The sequence below is a fragment of the Carassius carassius genome, chromosome 33 (assembly GCF_963082965.1).
Source record: "Carassius carassius chromosome 33, fCarCar2.1, whole genome shotgun sequence".
In the NCBI taxonomy this organism is placed as follows: domain Eukaryota; kingdom Metazoa; phylum Chordata; class Actinopteri; order Cypriniformes; family Cyprinidae; genus Carassius; species Carassius carassius.
Genome location: NC_081787.1, coordinates 13,560,741 through 13,581,874, shown reverse-complemented (window position 1 = coordinate 13,581,874; position 21,134 = coordinate 13,560,741). Strand labels below are relative to the sequence as shown.

The window sequence follows — 21,134 nt, the reverse complement described above, 5'->3', positions numbered from 1 at the left end:
GATTAAAATAATCCAGAACTTTTAGTTCTTAATTTCTAACTCTTAATTGTCTCCTTCTGTTTGTCTCTTGAACCAAGAAAGGTTGCAACAGCATAAGCAAGGATCCCAATGCCAAGCGTTGCACCAGCCCCTGCAGCAACAGTCCTCACTGCATCTTTCACCTATTAGAATAAACAGAAATTACCTGTATTAATTCACTGTCTGCAAAGTTGTTGCTTTGAGACCTTAAGCCTGTAATAAATGATCTTAAAATATTTTACCATAATCAACTATAATACAGTGATTTGCATTTTTGAGACATTTAAGAGTATTATAAATCAGTTACAATACTTGTGTATGATCTCAGTATGCCAGGTCATGCCAAACAACTGTACCTGGCGGGAATGTGGTTTTCCGTATCTCAGCTCTGTAACAAAGTGCTCACAGTTCTGTGAAAACACACTATATGGACGTTCTTTTCCCAAAAAACTGTGTGCATCCCGTAGAATCTCTCGAACAGGACGTGGCTTATAATTCTCATCCAAAAGGTTGTTGATACAGTATTCATCATTCCCAACTACTTCATAAAGTTGGTCTTTTGTCACTGTGGCTTTTTCGTATAGTACTGACATGATACTGCTGGCCCCAGCATGAGCATGTTCAGCTGTAGAGAAAGAAATGGAAGAGCAGTTGTGAGACTTAAATGGAATGTTTCAGATTCAATGTGAGTGAAGCTCAGTATCAAATGAGGAATGTGAAATACTCACAGGGTGGTGCCAGGTGAATCACATAACCTTCACCAACATAAATAGCCCAGTGATTGTATAAGCCTCGGGAGATTTCAATCAGGTCTCCGGGTTCTGGCTTTTTCTCGTACTAGGAAACAATAGCAGGCGTAACATTTAAAAATAAATAAATACTACAGAGCCAATTAATCTGTCAACAAAATGTAATAATGTTTAACTGAAATAAAGCAATACCACTGCCCTTGTGAATAGGTCAGATAAAATCAAGAAAGTGAAACTGTACACAAAGACAGATATAGCCATGTATTCTGTTGCCTTAAAGAACAACATGAACTGCACTTTTCTCTCTCTCGACAGACCACGAAAAATAAGGGTACAGTGCAATAGTACCAAACGGTAAGTTTATAAGACAACAGCACAACAATATCTATTTGTTATGTAATGTGTAAAGCTTTCATTCTTCCTATTTGTTTGAGGTCATTAAAATATTTACCTTGGACATTGCAACTTCAAACTTTCACCTTTTTCATCCTATTAGAAACACATAACAAAACAAGTTTTTTGCGAAAATGTAAATCTCTATGTCAAGGAACACATTCTCTAAATTGCATAAATCACATCTTATGTACATTAATGGAAATGCTATCGTAAATAAAGTTGAAACAACGGAAACATGGTAGGAGCGAAACTTAAGATTTCCTAAAATTAACAAATTTTGCACTCTACGATCCATGTTTTGAACAAGGTATTATTTTTATCTGGTTTTAAGTAATTAGGATATTATACTCACAAGTACGTCGCAGTGATGTTGTTTCTAAAGTGAAAGTAAAGACTGCTTTATAGCGCTGCTCGATCAGTCAGACACATTCAGAGCAGATAGAGACGCCCTTAAAAGTGAGATTGGACAGACAGGGTGGAGTTAGTAACACTATTATCAGTAGGGGCTCAGTGTTATTGACCTCATAAATGAGCAAATGAGAAATTAACTTTTAATTTAGAATCATACAGTGTTTGATCTTGAAATTAACCAAGCATAATGAACAATGTGGAATGTAGATAAAAAAGAAAAACGAGATTACATTTCAGAGTTTAATCCTGGGTTGCCAGTTTCAACTGTGAAAAGCGCAAACGGGAGAAGGAGTGTTTTATCTCATATAATAACGTCGACAACACTTAATTTTAGACGGATTTGCCCAGGAAGGTGTTGTTGAGCAAATGCGTTAATAGGCTACTCATAAACTACAGAGGGCGATAAGTGTAGCCAACTCCTTCTGTCGAAAAAATACACGAAAGATTCCGCTCATTCATTACCGGTGTTGAAATTTGTAAAAGTTGCAAATATTGCACATTTGCCCCAATCTTTTCGCTATTCTAATAGTAGTTTTAATGTAGATGAAATATTGTGCATGGAGTCTTTGGCACGATGTCTGCTATGTTCGAGGGGAATGCCTTGACGTCTCACTGCCACACTCCTCTAAACTACTACAGCACTAACAGAATAATAATACGTGTTGCCAATAACTTCTAAAAAAGTGGCTTCAGTTTATATGGACGAAATTACATTTTGCGTTAAACTGCGTTATCTGTATAAATTAACGAAATATTGTTCCCTTTCAACTGCCATGAACTAAGGTGGTTTATTTAATCTGATTTATAGGAATGATACAGTCAGCAGGTGTTTGCCAAGTTTAGTCCAGTATTTTAGGTATTGTCCAGTAGTAGTTAAGGTTTAAAAAATAACTACTCGAAACATAAATCCCCATTGTTATTGTATGTCCATTTCGGATCCAGTATCATGTGTTGCCTTCTGTCGTTGCATTTATTTGTTATTTCAGGTTCAATCAAATTTCGTGGCATGGTAAAAGGCTTTACATAGCAATTTAGAAAATTACAATTTTCACTGTTATTGCCCAGGATAGTTTAAGAAGCACTTGTTGACAATTTTTGACCGCATTTTGTCACACTGTATGCTTAGTTGGAATGGAAACTACTACTAAATAGCCTTAAAGGATTTTCAGCAAAACCTAAAACTAATATGAAAGAATTCTTTAAACAGCACAGTTATATTATGTGCATTTATAACATACACACTAAGAATAAATGTTCTATGTTGTTTCTCAGTGTTGTTTTTAAAGTTTTAAAGTAGATGAAGGATAGCATGTTATACTGCTGTCACTGCTAGACATGTCATGTCAAAATATACTCAATATGGAAATCTTATTTTATTGCAAAATGTATGTAAACATTTATTTTCTATGTATTCCAACATGCCTTTTTTTTCTTTTTCATCAGTCCTCAAGAGCTGGCCTTACAAGGCTTTCATAAGTGGAGTTGACCAGATGCAGGGACATAAACTCAGCGTTCGGGATCATGCCCCCTGTGCAGTGCGGGAGGACTGTCCCAGCCTGCCGTGGAGCCATCTTGGAGCACTTAAGGGGAGTGTATGATGAGTATGTTGCAGCCTTTCTACAAGACCTGGAGGCAGAGGGTGAAAACTGTGGTAACAGTACAGTCGTGGCCAAAAATTTTGAGAATTACATAAATATTAGTTTTCAAAAAGTTTGCTGCTAAACTGCTTTTAGATCTTGGTTTCAGTTGTTTCTGTGATGTACTGAAGTACATGATGTAAGAAGTTGCTGTTGGAGGGTGTTTTGGTACCATTCTTTATTCATGGCTGTGTTTTTGGGCAGAATTGTGAGTGAGCCCACTCCCTTGGATGAGAAGCAACCCCACACATGAATGGTGTCAGGATGCTTTACTGTTGGCATGACACAGGACTGATGGTAGCGCTCACCTTTTCTTCTCTGGACAAGCCTCAGAGTTTGACAGTTTTGCTATTGCAGGGGATTTTAATATTCACATAGATAATGCAGAAAACAAAACTACAAAAGAAATGATAACAGTTCTAAACACTTATGACCTGATTCAGCATGTGCATGGACCCACACACAAAGGTGGACACACTCTAGACTTAATCATCAGTAGGGGTCTAAACATTTCATCCATTGTTATTAAGGACATAGCACTATCTGATCACTTCTGTATTTTCTTTGATATTTTGATGTCTGCTACAACTGAATCTAGATCGGTCTCTGTCAGAAGGAGATGCATTAACGAGAACACAAGTGTACTATTTATGGAGGCTATATCTTTAACACCAAGCATTTCTGCAGACTCTGTTGATATTCTCCTTGATTCCTTCAACTCAAAAGTTAAGAATGTTATTGATGATATTGCTCCAATAATAGTCAGTAAGAAAACAAACAGACAGAAATCAGTTTGGAGAAGATCAACAGCAGTTCAGACTATGAAAAGACAATGCAGAAAAGCAGAGCGGATGTGGTGGAAGACAAAACTTGAAATTCACTATAGCATCTATAAAGACAGCCTTCATGCTTTTAATGTGAAACTAGCCACAGCTAGACAGAATTTCTTCTCAAACCTTATAAACAGTAACTTAAATAACACTCTTTTTGCCACTGTTGAGAGACTGACACCCCCCCCCCACCCCCAAGTCAGATTCCCAGTGAAATGCTCTCAGACAGCAAATGCAATGAGTTTGCATCCTTCTTTTCTGAGAAGATCATCAATATCAGGAAGGCGTTTAGCACATCCTCAAGTAATGCAGAGGTCAGACAGATTCAGCCACAATATCAAAAAGATACTATGTCTATTTTTGAAGCAATTGATAGCAAAATTCTGGAAGACATAGTGCAGCACCTAAAATCATCAACCTGCTATCTTGACACACTTCCCACATCTTTTTTCAAAAGTGTGCTTAACTGCTTAGAAGCAGATCTTTTAGAAGTGGTGAACGCTTCACTTCTTTCTGGGACATTTCCAAACTTCTTAAAAACTGCAGTTGTTAAGCCCCTCCTGAAAAAGAGCAATCTTGATAACACCATTTTGAGCAATTTTAGACCAATATCTAATCTTCCTTTTATAGGCAAAATTATAAAAAAGGTCGTTTTTAATCAGCTGAACAAATACTTAAACTCAAATGGATACCTGGACAATTTTCAATCTGGTTTTCGACCTCATCACAGCACAGAGACCGCTATCATTAAGATAATAAATGATATTCGCTTAAATTGTGACTCTGGCAAAATATTGGTGCTGGTATTGCTAGATCTCAGTGCTGCGTTTGACACTGTCGATCATAACATACTACTAGAGAGGCTGGAAAACTGGGTCGGGCTTTCTGGGATGGTACTCTAATGGTTCAGGTCATACTTAGAAAGGAGAGGCTATTATGTGAGTAGAGGAGAGCATAAGTCTAAGTGGACGTCCATGACATGCGGAGTCCCACAAGGGTCAATTCTTCACCGCTCTTGTTTAGCCTGTATATGCTCCCACTAAGTCAAATAATGAGAAAGAACCAAATTGCCCATCACAGCTATGCTGATGATACCCAGATTTACCTAGCCTTATCTCCAAATGACTACAGCCCAATTGACTCCCTCTGCCAATGCATTGATGAAATTAATAGTTGGATGTGCCAGAACTTTCTTCAGTTAAACAAGGAAAAAACTGAAGTCATTGCATTTGGAAACAAAGATGAAGTGTTCAAGGTGAATGCATACCTTAACTCTAGGGGTCAAACAACTAAAAATCAAGTCAGGAATCTTGGTGTGATTCTAGAGACAGACCTTAGTTTCAGTAGTCATGTCAAAGCAGTAACTAAATCAGCATACTATCATTTAAAAAACATTGCAAGAATTAGATGTTTTGTTTCCAGCCAAGACTTGGAGAAACTTGTTCATGCCTTTATCACCAGCAGGGTGGACTATTGTAATGGGCTCCTCACCGGCCTTCCCAAAAAGACCATTAGACAGCTGCAGCTCATCCAGAACGCTGCTGCCAGGATTCTGACTAGAACCAGAAAATCTGAGCATATCACACCAGTCCTCAGGTCCTTACACTCATAGACATGTATAGAAAGGCTAGATAGCTTACCGGCGCTGAGAGCCAATGGGACCCGACGACGTCACACGGCGGCCATCTTAGGACAGGACCGCTCGTCCAGTTATAACATTAAAGTCTATTGTGCATGTAGTGCTGAAATAACTATATTTTGCTCAATTTTCAACCGATTTTCAAACGGCTTGGTGTGTCATAAACTTCAGGGATGCGGCTATTTAACTGCATACTTGTGAAAAATTATAGCCACGGAGTTTATTAAGAAAATAGTATATTAAGTAGACTAGACAGGTAAAGTATTAGGTATACCCATACACACACACAGTAATGATGTCAATATTTATAAGGTACATGAAATAGTGCAATTTAGTTTATTACTAATATTTACATTATTAAATACATGTGTAAATTTATGTATAATATAAATCTGTCTCAAGTTGCCATTCTGTAAAATAAAGAGAAAAGAGATGGGTCTTTGTTTTTTGTTTTTTTACTTAGGTCCAAAGGCACACAATTAGAAAAAACTTACAAAAAAAATATACAAAATATACAAAAAAAAAATAAAAACATTAAGACACAATTGGACACAAAACTCTTTCCATCAATACAATATAATCAATACAGCTCCCTCCCTCTCCTCCTCTCATTTTCCACAAGCGTAATCAGAAGTTCTGTAAACAAAAAACCAACAAAGTAATCCAAATGTAAAGATGTTTTTAAGAAACCAAACCACTTGGAAATCATGTGTAACTCAAAGCTATGTTGAAACGAAAGACTCTCCCACCAATTTACAATTGCTTGGTGACTCACTTACGACCTCTTCACTGCTAGCCAGCAAATAAATACAACCACATCCACAAAATGACATTTAGACAAAAGATTAGGTTGTCAAGAAACGTTGTTGGTCTCAGGAAACCTGTTAATAATTGAAAATGTCGACTGTGGTATCACTTTAGAGTAGAGGGCAGCCATGAAACACACAGCTACGCTGCAATGTTAAGCGTTTCTCAAAACGTGAAGCTACAATTTAAACATCGGCATCAGCACAAATCATAGCCACGTTAATAAGGTTTGTAATAAACCAAACCGTTTGTAAATCTGTCAAGAATTCAGCAAGTTACGAGCATTTTAGTTGGCGTATGTCACTCACCTTCCGCCCACAGCAGCAGGGAGCAGCAGCGCAGTCTCCTGACCTAAGATGGCCGCCAAGTGACGACACAGCTGACTCTGCCTTGAGCCATCTAGCCTTTCTATACATGTCTATGCTTACACTGGCTCCCAGTTACATTTAGGATTGATTTTAAAGTACTTTTACTCGTATATAAGTCACTAAATTACATAGGACCGAAATATATTGCAGATATGTTCACTGAATATAAACCTAACAGACCACTCAGATCATTAGGATCGAGTCAGTTAGAAATACCAAGGGTTCACACAAATCAAGGGGAGTCCTCCTTTAGTTATTATGCCGCCCGCAGCTGGAATCAGCTTCCAGAAGAGATCAGATGTGCTAAAACACTAGTCACATTTAAATCTAGACTTAAAACTCATCTGTTTAGCTGTGCATTTATTGAATGAGCACTGTGCAATGTCCGAACTGATTGCACTATATTTTCACTGTTTTTTATTTTATTTTATGTAAAATCAGTTTCTAACTGTTTTAAATACATTTTAAATAAGTAAATTTTTTAATAATTTTAAATTTTATTCAAAATTTTTTAATAATTTTTTAGTTTTATTCTTATTACTTTCTTTTATGTAAAGCACTTTGAATTACCATTGTGTATGAAATGTGCTATATAAATAAACTTACCTTGCCTTGCCTTTTTCCAGATGCCCCAAACAATCGGAAAGGGGCTTCATCGGAGAATGACTTTGCCCCAGTCCTCAGCAGTCCATTCACTATACTTTCTGCAGAAGATCAATCTGTCCCTGATGCTTTTTTTGGAGAGAAGTGGCTTCTTTGCTGCCCTTCTTGACACCAGGCCATCTTCCAAAAGTCTTTGCCTCACTGTGCATGCAGATGCGCTCACACCTGCCTGCTGCCATTCCTGAGCAAGCTCTGCACTGGTGGCACTCCGATCCCGCAGCTGAATCGTCTTTAGGAGACGATCCTGGCGCTTGCTGGACTTTCTTGGACGCCCTGAAGCCTTCTTTACAAGAATTGAACCTCTTTCCTTGAAGTTCTTGATGATCCTATAAATTGTTGCTCAGTGGTTGGTTGTCTTGGGCACTGGGCCTCCAGACATTCTGATAGCATCAAGAAAGAGCTTCTCAGGATGTTTCAGGATAGTCTGTCTCCACCCCCTCAAAATGTACATCCGCATTCATCCAGAGGCGGATGGGAGAACTCCCCTCATCTCCGTAGAAGAACATGTGAAAACCACTGTTGAGCGTGACATACACATTCGTTGTAGCTTTGAAAGGAAGTCCTGTTCTGTTCCAGCTTCTCCGTGTAGTTGCAGCTGGACGTCCAGCTCTCTGCTACTGCTCAGTCATTTTAAGGGGTCTGCTTTCCACCTTACTTGTTCACTGGGAAACCTCAAGGGAACTATCAGTGTTGGACTCCCCCTGGCATCTTCAGGGGTGCTTCTCAATATCCCTACTCGTCTCCTCGCTCCTCCGTCCTCCATCCTATGACCCGGAAACCGATCGAACACAGCCATCTTGTAGGACATCTTAATTCTCTAATTGCACCATGAGGAGACGAGGATCGAGGAGGGAGGAGGCTTCATGAGGAGAGATAAGCGAGGATACACAGGTGTATCCTATGCGGAAGCATTTTATCGACTTAACGTGACGCACGTATAAATTCTCCTCCCCCTTCACATCTGTTGTAACAATTTTTATTTATATTTTACCTTTTCACTTCAAATAAACCATGCATGTCATATATTTCAAACAGGGCATCTTGCTTTATTAATATTTATTATGAATGTCTTAATTAACAAACTTTAACAACATAAGGGCAGATCCCTTTAATTACAGCTGATGACACTTTGAAGTAACGCTGAAGGGAGCGAGGATAAATCATTTCACTTGATTCAAGTCCTCCATCCTCACGTCTTTTCCTTGCGTCCTTCCCTCGCATCCTGAAAGGGTGGAGCTAAGACACGAGGAAAGGAAGCAAGGAAAGGAAACGAGGAAAGGAAACGAGGATGCACAAATAAGAATTGAGAAGCACCCCAGGTCTCCTGTTTGCTTGTATCATGTATGGGTGAAGGTCAGCTGCTACCACCAGTGTTGAGTAACATTCAATTCAATTCAATTTAACATTTATATTGTCTAGCTTTCTTTAAATATTTTAAGCACTGAAAAAAGGTTTATGCCTAAAGCAGAATGTAAAGGTTTTTGCAATTCTGCCCATTGTGTATGTTGTTGTTGGGTTGACCATAAAAAATAAAAAACGCATTAAAATACCTCTTATTCTGTTGTTTATTTTACAGCAATAGCACTGAAATTATAAAATGAAAAAGTAAAAACTACATAAAAGTAAAGGCTGCGTGGTTTTAACCAATGGCATACACAGGTTGTGTGCTGTTAGTAGGCCATGTCTAATCTTTATCATCAAAGACCTGCCTTGTGAAAACAAACTGGAAATCGAGTTGAGACGAACCAATGATGCCTGCCTATCTGTTATATAACAGTTTCATTACACAATTATCTTGTGTACAGAAGCATACACGTCAGATGGATTGGTTTCCATGGTAAGGGCGGTCTGTAGGGATTCACACAACCTCCGGGAGGCTGGGCTTAACTAAAAGCTTAACGCTGTGTGTCCAAGATGGCGGTCAACTCCATTGAAAGGTAAAACAAAGACTTTAAGGTATCGCATCAGTCCGTCGTTAAGGCTTTTTTGAATTTCCTCTGTCTGTATTTTGAGCTAACCGACGAGATCTGGGCTATAAATCTGCTGCAGGTGTTGAACGAGCAAGAAAATAGTGGATGTGAATTCGTGTTTGAGCCATCGCTGGCATTACGACGAGTCATTTTTTCATTTATAAGACACTGGTGTCTTTATAAGCTTTAAGGGTTGATGTAAAATAGTACAAACGAATATCTTTTAAATTGGATTGTTTATTTGCGTATGCGTTTCAGCCTTTTTCCATCTCATCCTGGCGTTGAATCTTTTTTGAAAAGACAGTCCGAGGGTCGAGTTTGTAGTTTGATCGGTGTGCAATGTTAGATAAAATCTATAGAGTTTACAGATTATTTTATCCAGCACATAGTTAACACCAAAATTGACCCGTATTTTTTAATTAAGGTGGAAGTTAAGCTTTATGGAGTGCATAAATATATACAATAATAAAATCATTGAGAAAATACAACTTTTTGAATTAAACCTTTTTTTTTATGGCATCTCAGCTGCCATTCTGCCAGGTTCCGTGAATGAACTCTGATCTCCTTTGGATTGTGGGCAATAACATTATTGTCCTGTCTCTTTAAAAAAAAAAAAAAAAAAAAAATATATATATATATATATATATATATATATATATATATATATATATATATATATATATATATATTACAAAGAAATTAAGAATATCTGTATAAAATGTATGAGATTGTGTTACATTCAAAGTGAAAGGTTATCATAGTGAATAGTAGATAAGGCAAAAGTACCTGCCACTGTGAAAATGCATGGGTGACTGGGTGTTAATTTTCTACCATGATCCCACATCTAATAACAGACAAGAAGAAAATGATCCTCAAGGGTGGCAAATAATGAAGTGAACCTAGCACTACCTCTTATTGTTACTCCACTCTGCTCATTCATTACTCAAACATGTTGCAAAGCAGTAGCCTATTTTAATTCAAACTTTCTCCTCTTGTACTTTTTTAGGATGGGGCTGCTGTCTGTGTTCTTTGTGTGTCTGTTCTTTAACAGCGCCTTTGCTGTGGATCGGGGAAACTTTAAAACCTGCGATCAGAGTGCCTTCTGCAAGTATGTTAGTTTTACTGTTAATCACTAGATTATAGATATGCTAGATCTCTGCAGTGTGCAACCGGGATTAAGAATCCCGTGAAGGATAACAAATAATTATTATGGGATTATTCTGATATAAGAGATTGAAGTTATCCACCATATACTCTATTGTGGTTGTATAGAGCGTTCTTGACTTGCATCACCAAAGGCACCAAATGAATGATTTTTGTCCCTGTTTGTCTGTAGACGTCAAAGAGCACTCAAGCCGGGTCAGTCCCCATACCGAGCTCTTCTGGAAACTTTGGAGCTCAGTGACTCCCGACTGACCCTCCAGCTCATCAATGACAACAATAAGGTCTGATACCTCTGAAAACAGTATTTTTTATTTATTTCTTCATTAAAAGATCTGCAGAATTTCTTGATATTCAGTGCTTCATTAATTTTGTTTGTCTGATTAATTTTCATTAATCTAGTCCCAGAACCATTTTTTTATGGTCAAACTAGAGAGGTAGTTAGTCTGACCTTCTTTTTATATTTCCTGGGATGATGGCCCTGCTCAAAGGCCAGGATTTTGGCTGATTTGATGTGCTCTCTTGCTGTTTGCAGGTGCACTTGCTGCTGGAGCTATACAGACTGCAGGGGAATATGACTCGAGTGAAAATAAATGAGCTGAAACCTCTGAAGCCACGCTTTGAGGTGCCAGACGTGCTCATAGCAGAGCCTCCTACTGAGCCGTGAGTGTGTCTCTGATCGAAGAGTGCACAATTACATTCGGAGAATAGTCAAAAACAGATGCATGATTTATTGTGTTCCTCTGAGTAACCTCAACTCGTCTCTGCTTCTTTCCTTTGCCTCTGATTCCTCTGTCTGTCCATTTTTCTCTCTCTGTATCTCTCTTTCTCTAGTCTCTCAGTCTTGTCAAAGGATGATAATGGCATTGTGTTGTCTCTGGGAGCCGAGAGCCAGAGGTTGATTGTAAGTGCCCGTCCATTTAGGCTGGACATCATGGAGGGGCCAGAGGTGCTGCTGTCCCTGAACTCTCGTGGCCTGCTAGCCTTTGAGCACCTGCGTCTTCACAAGGACACGTAAGTGTTACATTTCTTTCTCCTATACTGGGTTTTATTTGGAAGCTGAGGAGAATACCTCTATACTACCGTTGAGAAGTTGGGGTCCATAAGGTTTTTCATGTTTTTGCTCATCAAGGCTGCATTTATTTAATCAGAAATGCAGATCAGTAAAATTGCTAAAGATTATTTCCATTCAAAATAACAGTTTTCTGTTTTAATATAACATGAAATGTAATTAATTCCTGTTATGGTTTCAGCAGCCATTACTCCAGTCTTCAGTGTCACATGATTCTCAGAAACAATGGTGAAAACAGTTGTGCTGCTTTATATTTACAATTGGAAACTGTGATACATTTTTTTCCCAGGATTTTAAAAGAGCAGCATTTGTTTGAAATGGGAATCTTTCTTAACAATGAAAGCCATTTTTAATCCAATTGCTGATTAAAAGTATTAATTTCTTTAAAAAAAATCTTATTGACCCCAGACTTTTGAACCATAGTGTAGTTGATGAAAATGTTCGTTTCTGAAAGGATTTAAAAGGATAGTTCACCCCAAAAGAGGTGTTCAACATGTGTTTGGGTTGAATGTCCTCCCCCATAAACAGGACAAATTATAGGATCGTTTGCTGCAGACTATAGGAGATTTTGTAAATGTCAGTGATGAATGCAAACCATTTACTACTTAAGCCTTACTATTTTTATTCTCTCTTTTGTGTGTGTGTTGGGTGTGTTACCAAAGGCAAGCACAACCAGATGGTGCTGAGGTTAAAGAGAGTGTAGACGGAGATCAACAGCAAGATGAAGGCGAGAAGGTCAGTAGCTGTATTCGTGCATTTGTGGGTGTGCTCAGTTAAATTATACTACACTGACGTCTTGCCACGTCTTTACTTAAAACCAGCATGTCCGGTTGCTGCACCTGATCAGGTTTAGCAGTCTTCGAGGAAGTTATTCAACACGAACATGTGTGAAAGTACTATAGTAACTAAAGAAGTATGACCTGATAATCATAACATTGAGAACTAAAACCAGAAGTAAAACTAGATTTTTTTCTCTACACAATAGGATGACGATGGAGAGAGTAATAAAGAGGAAGATGGACTGTGGGAGGAGACATTTAAATCTCATACAGATACCAAACCAAATGGTATGTTTCTTTCTACGTCAGTTTATTTCCATGAAACTGCTTGACGAGTGCTGTTTTTAAACTATGTTTCCTATTGAAACAGAAAGTTTGGGTGAAACATCTTGAAGGGTTTATTCCTCTTTTTTTTATTATCCAGGCTTTAGTGTCACACGATCCTTCAGAAATCAATCTAATATACTGCTTATTGTCAATGTTGAAAACAGTTGTGCTGTTAGTGGAATCTGCGATTGGACTCTTTGACGAATAAAACATTAAAAAGAACAGTATTAATTTAACACATAAATGTGTTTGTTACATTTTTTCATTTGATTTAATGCATCCTTGTGGCATAAGGGTATTAATTTCTTTCAAAAAAATAAAACAAAATAAAAATCCTACTGATCTGTAAACAGTTAATACAGTCAACATTTCAGAGTACGCTATAGCATATTAGAGCATATTAATGGCATCAAAGCTTTAAGAGATGGACTTAAATTTTTATTACATGTGGTCTTACAATAAAGAAATGTTTATGTTTATATTTGAATGTTATTATTTGTGGTTATAAGACGGCATACTAATGAATTTCACTTGATTTTGTTTTCAATGTTTTTTTGTAGGCCCCACATCGATAAGTTTAGACTTCTCCTTGCCTGGTGTAGAACATGTATACGGCATTCCAGAGCATGCCGATGACCTAAAACTCAAAACTACAGAGTGAGTATACATCTTAATGTACAGAAATCAAAATATACTACCAATGAAACCGGTTAGCAGTAAAGGTTTTTTTTTCCGTTTTGTTTTTTCTAGTGGTGGTGATCCTTACAGGCTTTATAACCTAGATGTGTTTCAGTATGAGCTCTATAACCCTATGGCCTTATATGGATCCATACCCGTCATGCTAGCCCATAACACACAGAGAACCATGGGTATTTTCTGGCTTAATGCAGCTGAGACCTGGGTAGACATCAGTTCTAATACAGCGGGAAAGGTAAGAGGTCACTAGGCTCTCTATATTATAATCTCTTATTACACCGCGTTCCAAATTATTAGGCAAGTGATTATATCAATAGGATTTTTGTACAATAAAGCGTCAAATTTTTGTTTGTGTGTTTCTTTTTAGATAACAGGTTTATTCGATAGTTTGCCAGGTCTTCTTAGGTAAATGGAAACCCTACTTGAAGAGGTTGTTCCAAATTATTAAGCAAGTCACAGTTCTCATGAAATATGGTAAGAAAGATCTTTCTGAAGATGAAAAGTATGAAAAAAATGCAATGTCTTGCAAAAGGCATCAAAACAAGCAATTTATTTGTGAAAAGCATATAGAGATTATTAAACTGTCAAAAGACTTGTGACTTGGAGCACAGAAGATCTTGGTCAGATGAAGATTTATTAAGGAAAGTTTCTGTCAAGCAAATGAACTGTATTGTAATGGCAGCTGTAAAAGAAGCCACTGCTGAGCAGCAGACAGGTGTTTGAAGCTACTGGAGTCTCAAGATCCTCTACATGCAGACTGACAGTTGTGTGTAAACTCTTTTGCAAGACATTGCATTTTTTTCATACTTTTCATCTTCAGAAAGATCTTTCTTACCATATTTCATGAGAACTGTGACTTGCTTAATAATGTGGAACAACCTCTTCAAGTAGGGTTTCCATTTACCTAAGAAGACCTGGCAAACTATCGAACAAACCTGTCTGAGATTGATGCCAGTTATCAAAAAAAAAATTGAAAACCACACAAACAAAAATCTGACTCTTTATTGTACCAAAATCCTATTGATATATCACTTGCATAATAATTTGGAACGCAGTATATAGTGTATTTGAAACATCTTTAACTTTGGTATTTTTTTCTTTTCCTTTCAGACTGTCTTTGGTAAGATGCTGGACTTTGTTCAAGGCTCCAGCGAGAAGCCACAGACGGACGTCCGTTGGATCTCTGAGAGCGGTATCATTGATGTCTTCATCATGCTTGGGCCCAAACCATCAGATGTCTTCTCACAGTATGCCTCTCTGACAGGTAAATGCCACTTATGCGCTCTAAATTCTTCACTAAACTGTCTTCGGGCTTGAGTCAGAAAGATTATGGGTCTTTTTTTTCTTTCTTGTTACTCTGTAGGCACCCAGTCCTTCCCTCCCCTCGCCAGTCTGGGCTATCATCAGTGCCGCTGGAATTATAATGACCAGGAAGATGTGAAGTCAGTGGACCAGGGCTTTGACCAACATGACATCCCTTATGATTTCATATGGCTTGACATCGAGCATGCAGATGGGAAGCGCTACTTCACCTGGGATCCCCACAAGTTCTCTCAGCCTAAAGAGATGCTTCAGGGCCTAATGGACAAGAGACGCAAGGTCAGCCACAGTTGTTGTAAAAATACAGTATGGTATGATTTTCTTCTGAACATGATAATCTTGTTTGTGAACAGATGGTGGCTATAGTAGACCCCCACATCAAGGTTGATAGTGGCTACAAGATCCACAATGAGATTACTTCTAAAGACTTCTACGTTAAGAACAAAGATGGCAGGAATTATGAAGGCTGGTGCTGGCCAGGTGGGAAGTTTGTTTTTAAACGTAGTTTACTTATACAGTACCATGCAAATAAGTCTCTTATGCTCACCTAGGCTGCATTAATTTGATATTGATAGTTTGAGATTTTAAAATGTAATTTATTCCTCTGATCAAAGATGAATTTTCGGCATCATTACTCCAGTCTTCAGTGTCACATGATCCTTCAGAAATCATTCTAACATGCTGATTTCCTGGTCGAAAAATATTTTTAATTATCAGTTTTAAAAAATGCTGCTTAATATTTTTGTGGAAACTGAGATATCTTTTTCCGAGATTCTTTGATGAATATACAGTTCAAGATTATTATTATTTTTTAAATAAAATTCTTAAATAAAATTTTAAATAAAATAGTAACAGTGTAAAATTCTTTGCTGTCACTTTTGATCAATTTAATGCATCCTTTCTGAATAGAAGTATACATTTCTTAAAGAAAAAAAAACGAACTGAAAATTTTGAACCATAGATTAAGTAAGTTTACTTAATATGTGTGGTGTTTATGTTAAGATGCTTAATGTTAGATGTATTGTAGTTTAATAGCATCTCTGGTCTTATCACAGGAAACTCTGGTTACCCAGATTTTACAGATCCAGAGATGCGGGCCTGGTGGGCTAGCATGTTCACCTATGATCAGTATGAGGTGAGAACTTTGTGTTCATGGTGAAACCCTAAACTAGGAAAAGGATCTGAACTGTTTTATCACAATGCTCTTGAACAAAAAAAAAGTTAGCTTAACTGATTTCCTTCATGTTCTAGGAGTTGCAAATAAATGATCAAAGCAGGTGTTGTAGATATACCTGTTTTTCATCTCTTCCGACCCGGGCAGGATGTGGTGATGCTTTTGTTTTATGATGCCATTTCCCTTCAGAGTACAACATCTGAGTTATTCATCTGTGCACCAGACTGCAGAAGACTGAGAAGGACATTGTGTCAGTCATTGAATTCCATTCCACTGTGAAATCTTAACGAAGTCCCGCTTCTAATTAGCTGCAAAGCATTTTTGCATTGTGAACAGAATTTCTCTATATTTGGAAATGTTGACACCTCACATGTCATTATGACACAGTGATAAAAGTGAAAATGGCCAAACAAATCCCATTGTTACAACTCTACATGTTGCTTTTCAGGGTTCGATGGAGAATCTCTTTACTTGGAATGACATGAACGAGCCGTCTGTGTTCAATGGGCCAGAGGTCACTATGCACAAAGATGCACTGCATGGAAAGTGGGAGAACAGAGACATTCACAATATTTATGGACTTTATGTGGTGAGGAACTTATGTATGGTTAAATATGAAATATTTTATAACCAACAGAAGAGGAACAACAAATATCAATAATGTTACATTTATTTTATACTCTACCACCTGCGTTAAATATTCTTCCAAATTAAATATTATTCTATTATTTTCCTTAAAATCCTCTTTATTTTGCAGCAAATGGCCACTGCCGAAGGTCAGATTCAACGATCTGGAGGAGTTGAAAGGCCTTTTGTGCTGACCAGAGCCTTTTTTGCTGGTTCTCAGAGATTTGGTGAATTCATGTGGTTGTTTTTACACGCTTAACTTAAAGTTTGTGACACGGTAATCATTTTATTGTACATGTTGTGTGAAAGAATCATTTGGGTTTGTATATTTTCATCAGGTGCTGTTTGGACTGGTGATAATGCAGCTGAGTGGGACCATCTCAAGATTTCTATTCCCATGTGTCTCAGTCTTGGGCTTGTGGGCGTCTCGTTTTGTGGAGGTCAGTAATTATCTACAAGCAAACTTTTATTTCTTTGCTGATCTTGGGGGGAAATGTATTTGAACATTTTAGAATAAGTATTGCAGTTTTATCTATAGCTGTCAAATTAGGAAAGATATTTCATAACAAACACACAGTGGGCAGATGATGTGTCTAATGCAGTGTATATTTATATTTTGCAATCATGCTAATCATTTATCTCTCTTCTTGCATACAGCTGATGTTGGTGGCTTCTTTAAGAATCCCAGCACTGAGCTTCTGGTTCGCTGGTATCAGACGGGTGCGTATCAGCCATTCTTCCGCGCTCATGCTCATCTAGACACCACACGTAGGGAACCCTGGCTCTTTGGCCCAGAGAACACGGCACTCATCCGGGAGGCAATCCGCCAGCGTTATGCTCTTCTGCCATACTGGTACCAGCTGTTCTTCCAAGCATATAGGACCGGAACGCCAGTCATGAGGTGAGCGAGGTCCCTGTGAATGCTTGCTTATGATATTGTTCGTTATTTCATGCAGACTAGATTGTTTGTGTAGTCATAAGTACTCATTTTACATGAGTGCTCTGTTTCTTGTCTCAGACCTCTTTGGGTTGATTATCCCAAGGATACAGCAACTTTCACCATTGATGATGAATTCCTAATTGGTGAGAGAGAAAAAAAACTTGAAAAGTTTAGTTAAAAAAAAAAATCTAATATCAGTCTAATTAATAATGTATTCTGTTTTATTGTTGTGTAGGAAGCGATTTGTTGGTTCACCCAGTCACTGAGGAAGGGTCTCGTGGGGTCACAGCCTATCTGCCTGGAGCTGGAGAGGTGATACTGTGAACTTAAATATTATGTGTATTTACCACCAGCTTTGTTGTTCTATGACATAAAGAGGAGTCCATGTCAAAACTTTGCTTATCATGGGGGAATAGCGTTAAAATGAATGGAAATGTATATAATATGTTGAATGTTACATTAGATTAACTCACATTTTCAGCATGATGCTTCATCCAGTTTTCCTCCATATTTAGGTTTGGTATGATGTCCATAACTTTCAAAAACACAATGGTGCACAGAATCTCTACATCCCAGTCACTCTCAGCTCTGTAAGAGTCTTTCCTTGTTCAAGAAAAACATGTTTATTTTAGTTTTTTTTTTTTTTATCCACCTCATTTATTTGTTCAATTTTTATTTATTAATTTTTTTTAGATCCCAGTGTTCCAGCGTGGTGGCTCTATCATCCCTCGGAAGGACAGAGTTCGAAGGTCATCTGCCTGTATGGAAAATGACCCATACACCTTGTATGTGGCCCTTAGCCCTAAGGTAAAGAGCTAGTTCTTTCTGTTGACTAATTAAATAAATTGTATAATTTAATAGAATTGGGAAATTTTTTTTAACTTTTCTTCTCTCGATCTATCGCAAACTTTTTAGAAATTTGCTGAAGGCAAGCTCTACATTGATGATGGCCATAGTTTTAACTATGATACAAAGAAAGAATTTATACACCGGAGCCTCACTTTTGCCAATAATGCTCTCACTTCCAGGTATTTATATGAATCTGTCCTTTACTTATCTGCTTCATTGTCCAAACATTTTTGGATTCAATTCTATAAAATACTTTCCTTCATCTCAGCAACCTGTGCCCAGACTGTAATTTCTTAACCTCATCATGGATTGAAAAAGTTCTCATTCTGGGTGCCAGTAAACCCAGCAAGGTGCTTCTTAAAATGGATGGTAAGATATTTAATGAGTTCTCCTGAACATTGTTATGAGAGAAAATAATATCTTGTATTACAATGAAAATGACCTCAATGTCGTAGATTTATATGGCATGCTTATCATCTGATACTCTCTCAAACAGGCAAAGAAACCCCTGTGGACTTTGAATTTGATTCTTTCATGTCAGTGCTAACCCTCCGTAAACCTGGGATGAACGCTGGGGACGACTGGACCCTGCTGCTGCAGTAGCTCACTGGATCTCTACAGCAGCCCGGGCCAGATGACACGATATCAAAAAAAAAAAAAATCACTTGAAAATTTCATCAGTTGAAAATTCCACTCTTAATTCATAAACACATTGAGCACTTACAAAATCAACAATTCAAAAGTGAACAAGTGGTGAAGTGGGTCAGAGAACAGGCAGGGTCAGACAGTAAATGATTCCCATTTTAAATGTAGTAATGTCGTTCAAACGTCAAAAGCTTTTTTTAATTTTGTGTAGTGAAAAGTAGTATTAAAATCCGATTAACTGAATCATACAGTGGATTTAAATCATTTCAGGGCAGCAAATGAGTGTTAATTGTATTTAAACTCTCAGAGCACAGTAAAACCCAGTCATTACTGAAGTGAAATAGTCTTTAACAAATAGATTAGCTCCTTTTCAAAGATAACACAACCCAACAGGTTCACAAATCAATGCTATTTTACCTATTATTTTAGAAATGTTAAAGCTCTAGATAATGGTTAAACTATGATCATGTCAGGGCTTTTAGAGTTCAGTTTTGAAAAAGTAAGTTCTTCGCTGGAGACTACCAATAAACTCTATTTGCTTATGGTCTATTTAGTTAATTTGATGGCGATCTTGGGTTTGGATTGTTTTACAGGGGAATAACCCACTAAATCTGTGAGATTATTTTGACTTATTGCTTTTTTGTTTTGTTTTTCTAGAGCACTTAAATATGTTGTTTTTGGGGTGGGTAGGTTGATTTGTTTATATTAAGCAGAATGAAACAGTCAGACACTTACAGTATAATTATTCCGGCGTAATCTACTGTGATGGTGCAGATGATTTGTGAAGTCCACTATAAAATTATTGATCTCATCAAGTAAATGTTTTAAGCAGGGCCACTCATGAAAGAGGGCTTTGTGTACATTCCCGTTTGATCACGTCACATTACTGCTCTGAGTTGCAGATTTTCCACTTGTTTTTATTCCACTTTTGAGGGTGACCATGAAAGCTCTGAAAATGTGAGGCAAATGTAATTTCTTCAGTTCTGATTAATGAGTGTTCAAATGAGATGCTAATAAAAATGGCTATACATTCCCAACTGCATTTCTTTTTTTCCTCATCTCTATGGCACCACATTTATGGAAAATACTAAACTAATGTTTCGATTTGAGAAGTTCTACCTAGCTAACAAAGTCTCAGATAGTTGCTTATTCCATTTAAAATTACCAGCTTGAGATGAAAGAGAATTAAGTAATAATGTTGAAAGAAATTATGCTTTTTATATATTAATTCATAGAACTACAGAATTTTTTCAAGTTATGTATAAACAAAAGTGCAGCCAGACTGTATTTAATACATTTTTATTATATTAATCATTAGGCTATGTCATTGTCACTTTCGATCAATTAAAAAACTAAAATTAAGGTATAATTTTATAATGTTTTTAATATTTTTAAGTCTGAAATAAGGTAGTTATGTAGAAGCAGTAGGGGTGGGTGATATGGCAAAAATATATCACGATTGATAGAAATCTTATGAAAAAATAAGAACAAAGATATTACCAAAACACAAGATTTACAAATAAAACAAATAGTGCTTTATTTTTCAGGTACAGCAGGTGTATTTAGCAGTAGCATTCAAGAATTTGAATTAACAAATATAAAAATAAAATAATAAAATACTTTATAGACTATACTGGTGCATTTCAATAAATTAGAATGTCGTGGAAAAGTTCATTTATTTCAGTAATTCAACTCAAATTGTGAAACTCGTGTATTAAACAAATTCAGTGCACACAGACTGAGGTAGTTTAAGTCTTTGGTTATTTTAATTGTAATGATTTGGGCTCACATTTAACAAAAACCCACCAGTTCCCGATCTCAACAAATTAGATTTTGATCAGCTAATCAACTCAAAACACCTGCTAAGGTTTCCTGAGCCTTCAAAATGGTCTCTCAGGTTGGTTCACTAGACTACACAATCATGGGGAAGACTGCTGATCTGAAAGTTGTCCAGAAGACAATCATTGACACCCTTCACAAGGAGGGTTAGCCATGGACATTCATTGCCAAAGAAGCTGGCTTTTCACAGAGTGCTGCATCCAAGAATGTTAACAGA

General features: G+C 37.3%; 2 protein-coding genes across 2 annotated transcripts; one reads left to right on the top strand and one right to left on the bottom strand.

Moving 5' to 3' along the window:
• LOC132114242 (phospholipase A and acyltransferase 3-like) lies at positions 1 to 1,619 on the bottom strand. The gene is made up of 5 exons (XM_059522349.1): positions 1,516 to 1,619; positions 1,219 to 1,256; positions 747 to 855; positions 375 to 643; positions 1 to 161 (listed from the first exon to the last, which is right to left on the bottom strand). The coding sequence occupies exons 2-5, from the start codon at positions 1,225 to 1,227 to the stop codon at positions 36 to 38; spliced, it is 513 nt and encodes a 170-aa protein (XP_059378332.1). The 5' UTR covers positions 1,228 to 1,256; positions 1,516 to 1,619; the 3' UTR covers positions 1 to 35.
• A 7,758-nt stretch (positions 1,620 to 9,377) lies between these two features.
• Positions 9,378 to 20,115, top strand: LOC132113761 (neutral alpha-glucosidase AB-like). Its single transcript, XM_059521735.1, has 24 exons — positions 9,378 to 9,455; positions 10,495 to 10,596; positions 10,825 to 10,933; positions 11,185 to 11,312; positions 11,484 to 11,663; positions 12,384 to 12,456; positions 12,707 to 12,788; positions 13,388 to 13,484; positions 13,578 to 13,758; positions 14,634 to 14,787; positions 14,887 to 15,122; positions 15,197 to 15,323; positions 15,899 to 15,978; positions 16,466 to 16,606; positions 16,775 to 16,871; positions 16,983 to 17,084; positions 17,302 to 17,545; positions 17,663 to 17,727; positions 17,820 to 17,896; positions 18,100 to 18,174; positions 18,278 to 18,391; positions 18,500 to 18,612; positions 18,702 to 18,802; positions 18,930 to 20,115. The coding sequence occupies exons 1-24, from the start codon at positions 9,433 to 9,435 to the stop codon at positions 19,034 to 19,036; spliced, it is 2,808 nt and encodes a 935-aa protein (XP_059377718.1). The 5' UTR covers positions 9,378 to 9,432; the 3' UTR covers positions 19,037 to 20,115.
• The last annotated feature ends 1,019 nt before the right edge of the window (positions 20,116 to 21,134 follow it).

What these genes read in the sequence shown, in the direction of transcription:
- LOC132114242 (XM_059522349.1), bottom strand. An exon ending in GATTCACCTGGCACCACCCT is followed by an intron (nt 644 to 746) that starts GTGAGTATTTCA and finishes CTTTCTCTACAG; the next exon opens with CTGAACATGCTCATGCTGGG. An exon ending in GAAAACCACATTCCCGCCAG is followed by an intron (nt 162 to 374) that starts GTACAGTTGTTT and finishes TTATTCTAATAG; the next exon opens with GTGAAAGATGCAGTGAGGAC.
- LOC132113761 (XM_059521735.1), top strand. Translation starts at nt 9,433, where the DNA reads ATGGCGGTCAACTCCATTGAAAG. An exon ending in GATCAGAGTGCCTTCTGCAA is followed by an intron (nt 10,597 to 10,824) that starts GTATGTTAGTTT and finishes GTTTGTCTGTAG; the next exon opens with ACGTCAAAGAGCACTCAAGC. An exon ending in TGCTGGTTCTCAGAGATTTG is followed by an intron (nt 16,872 to 16,982) that starts GTGAATTCATGT and finishes TATTTTCATCAG; the next exon opens with GTGCTGTTTGGACTGGTGAT.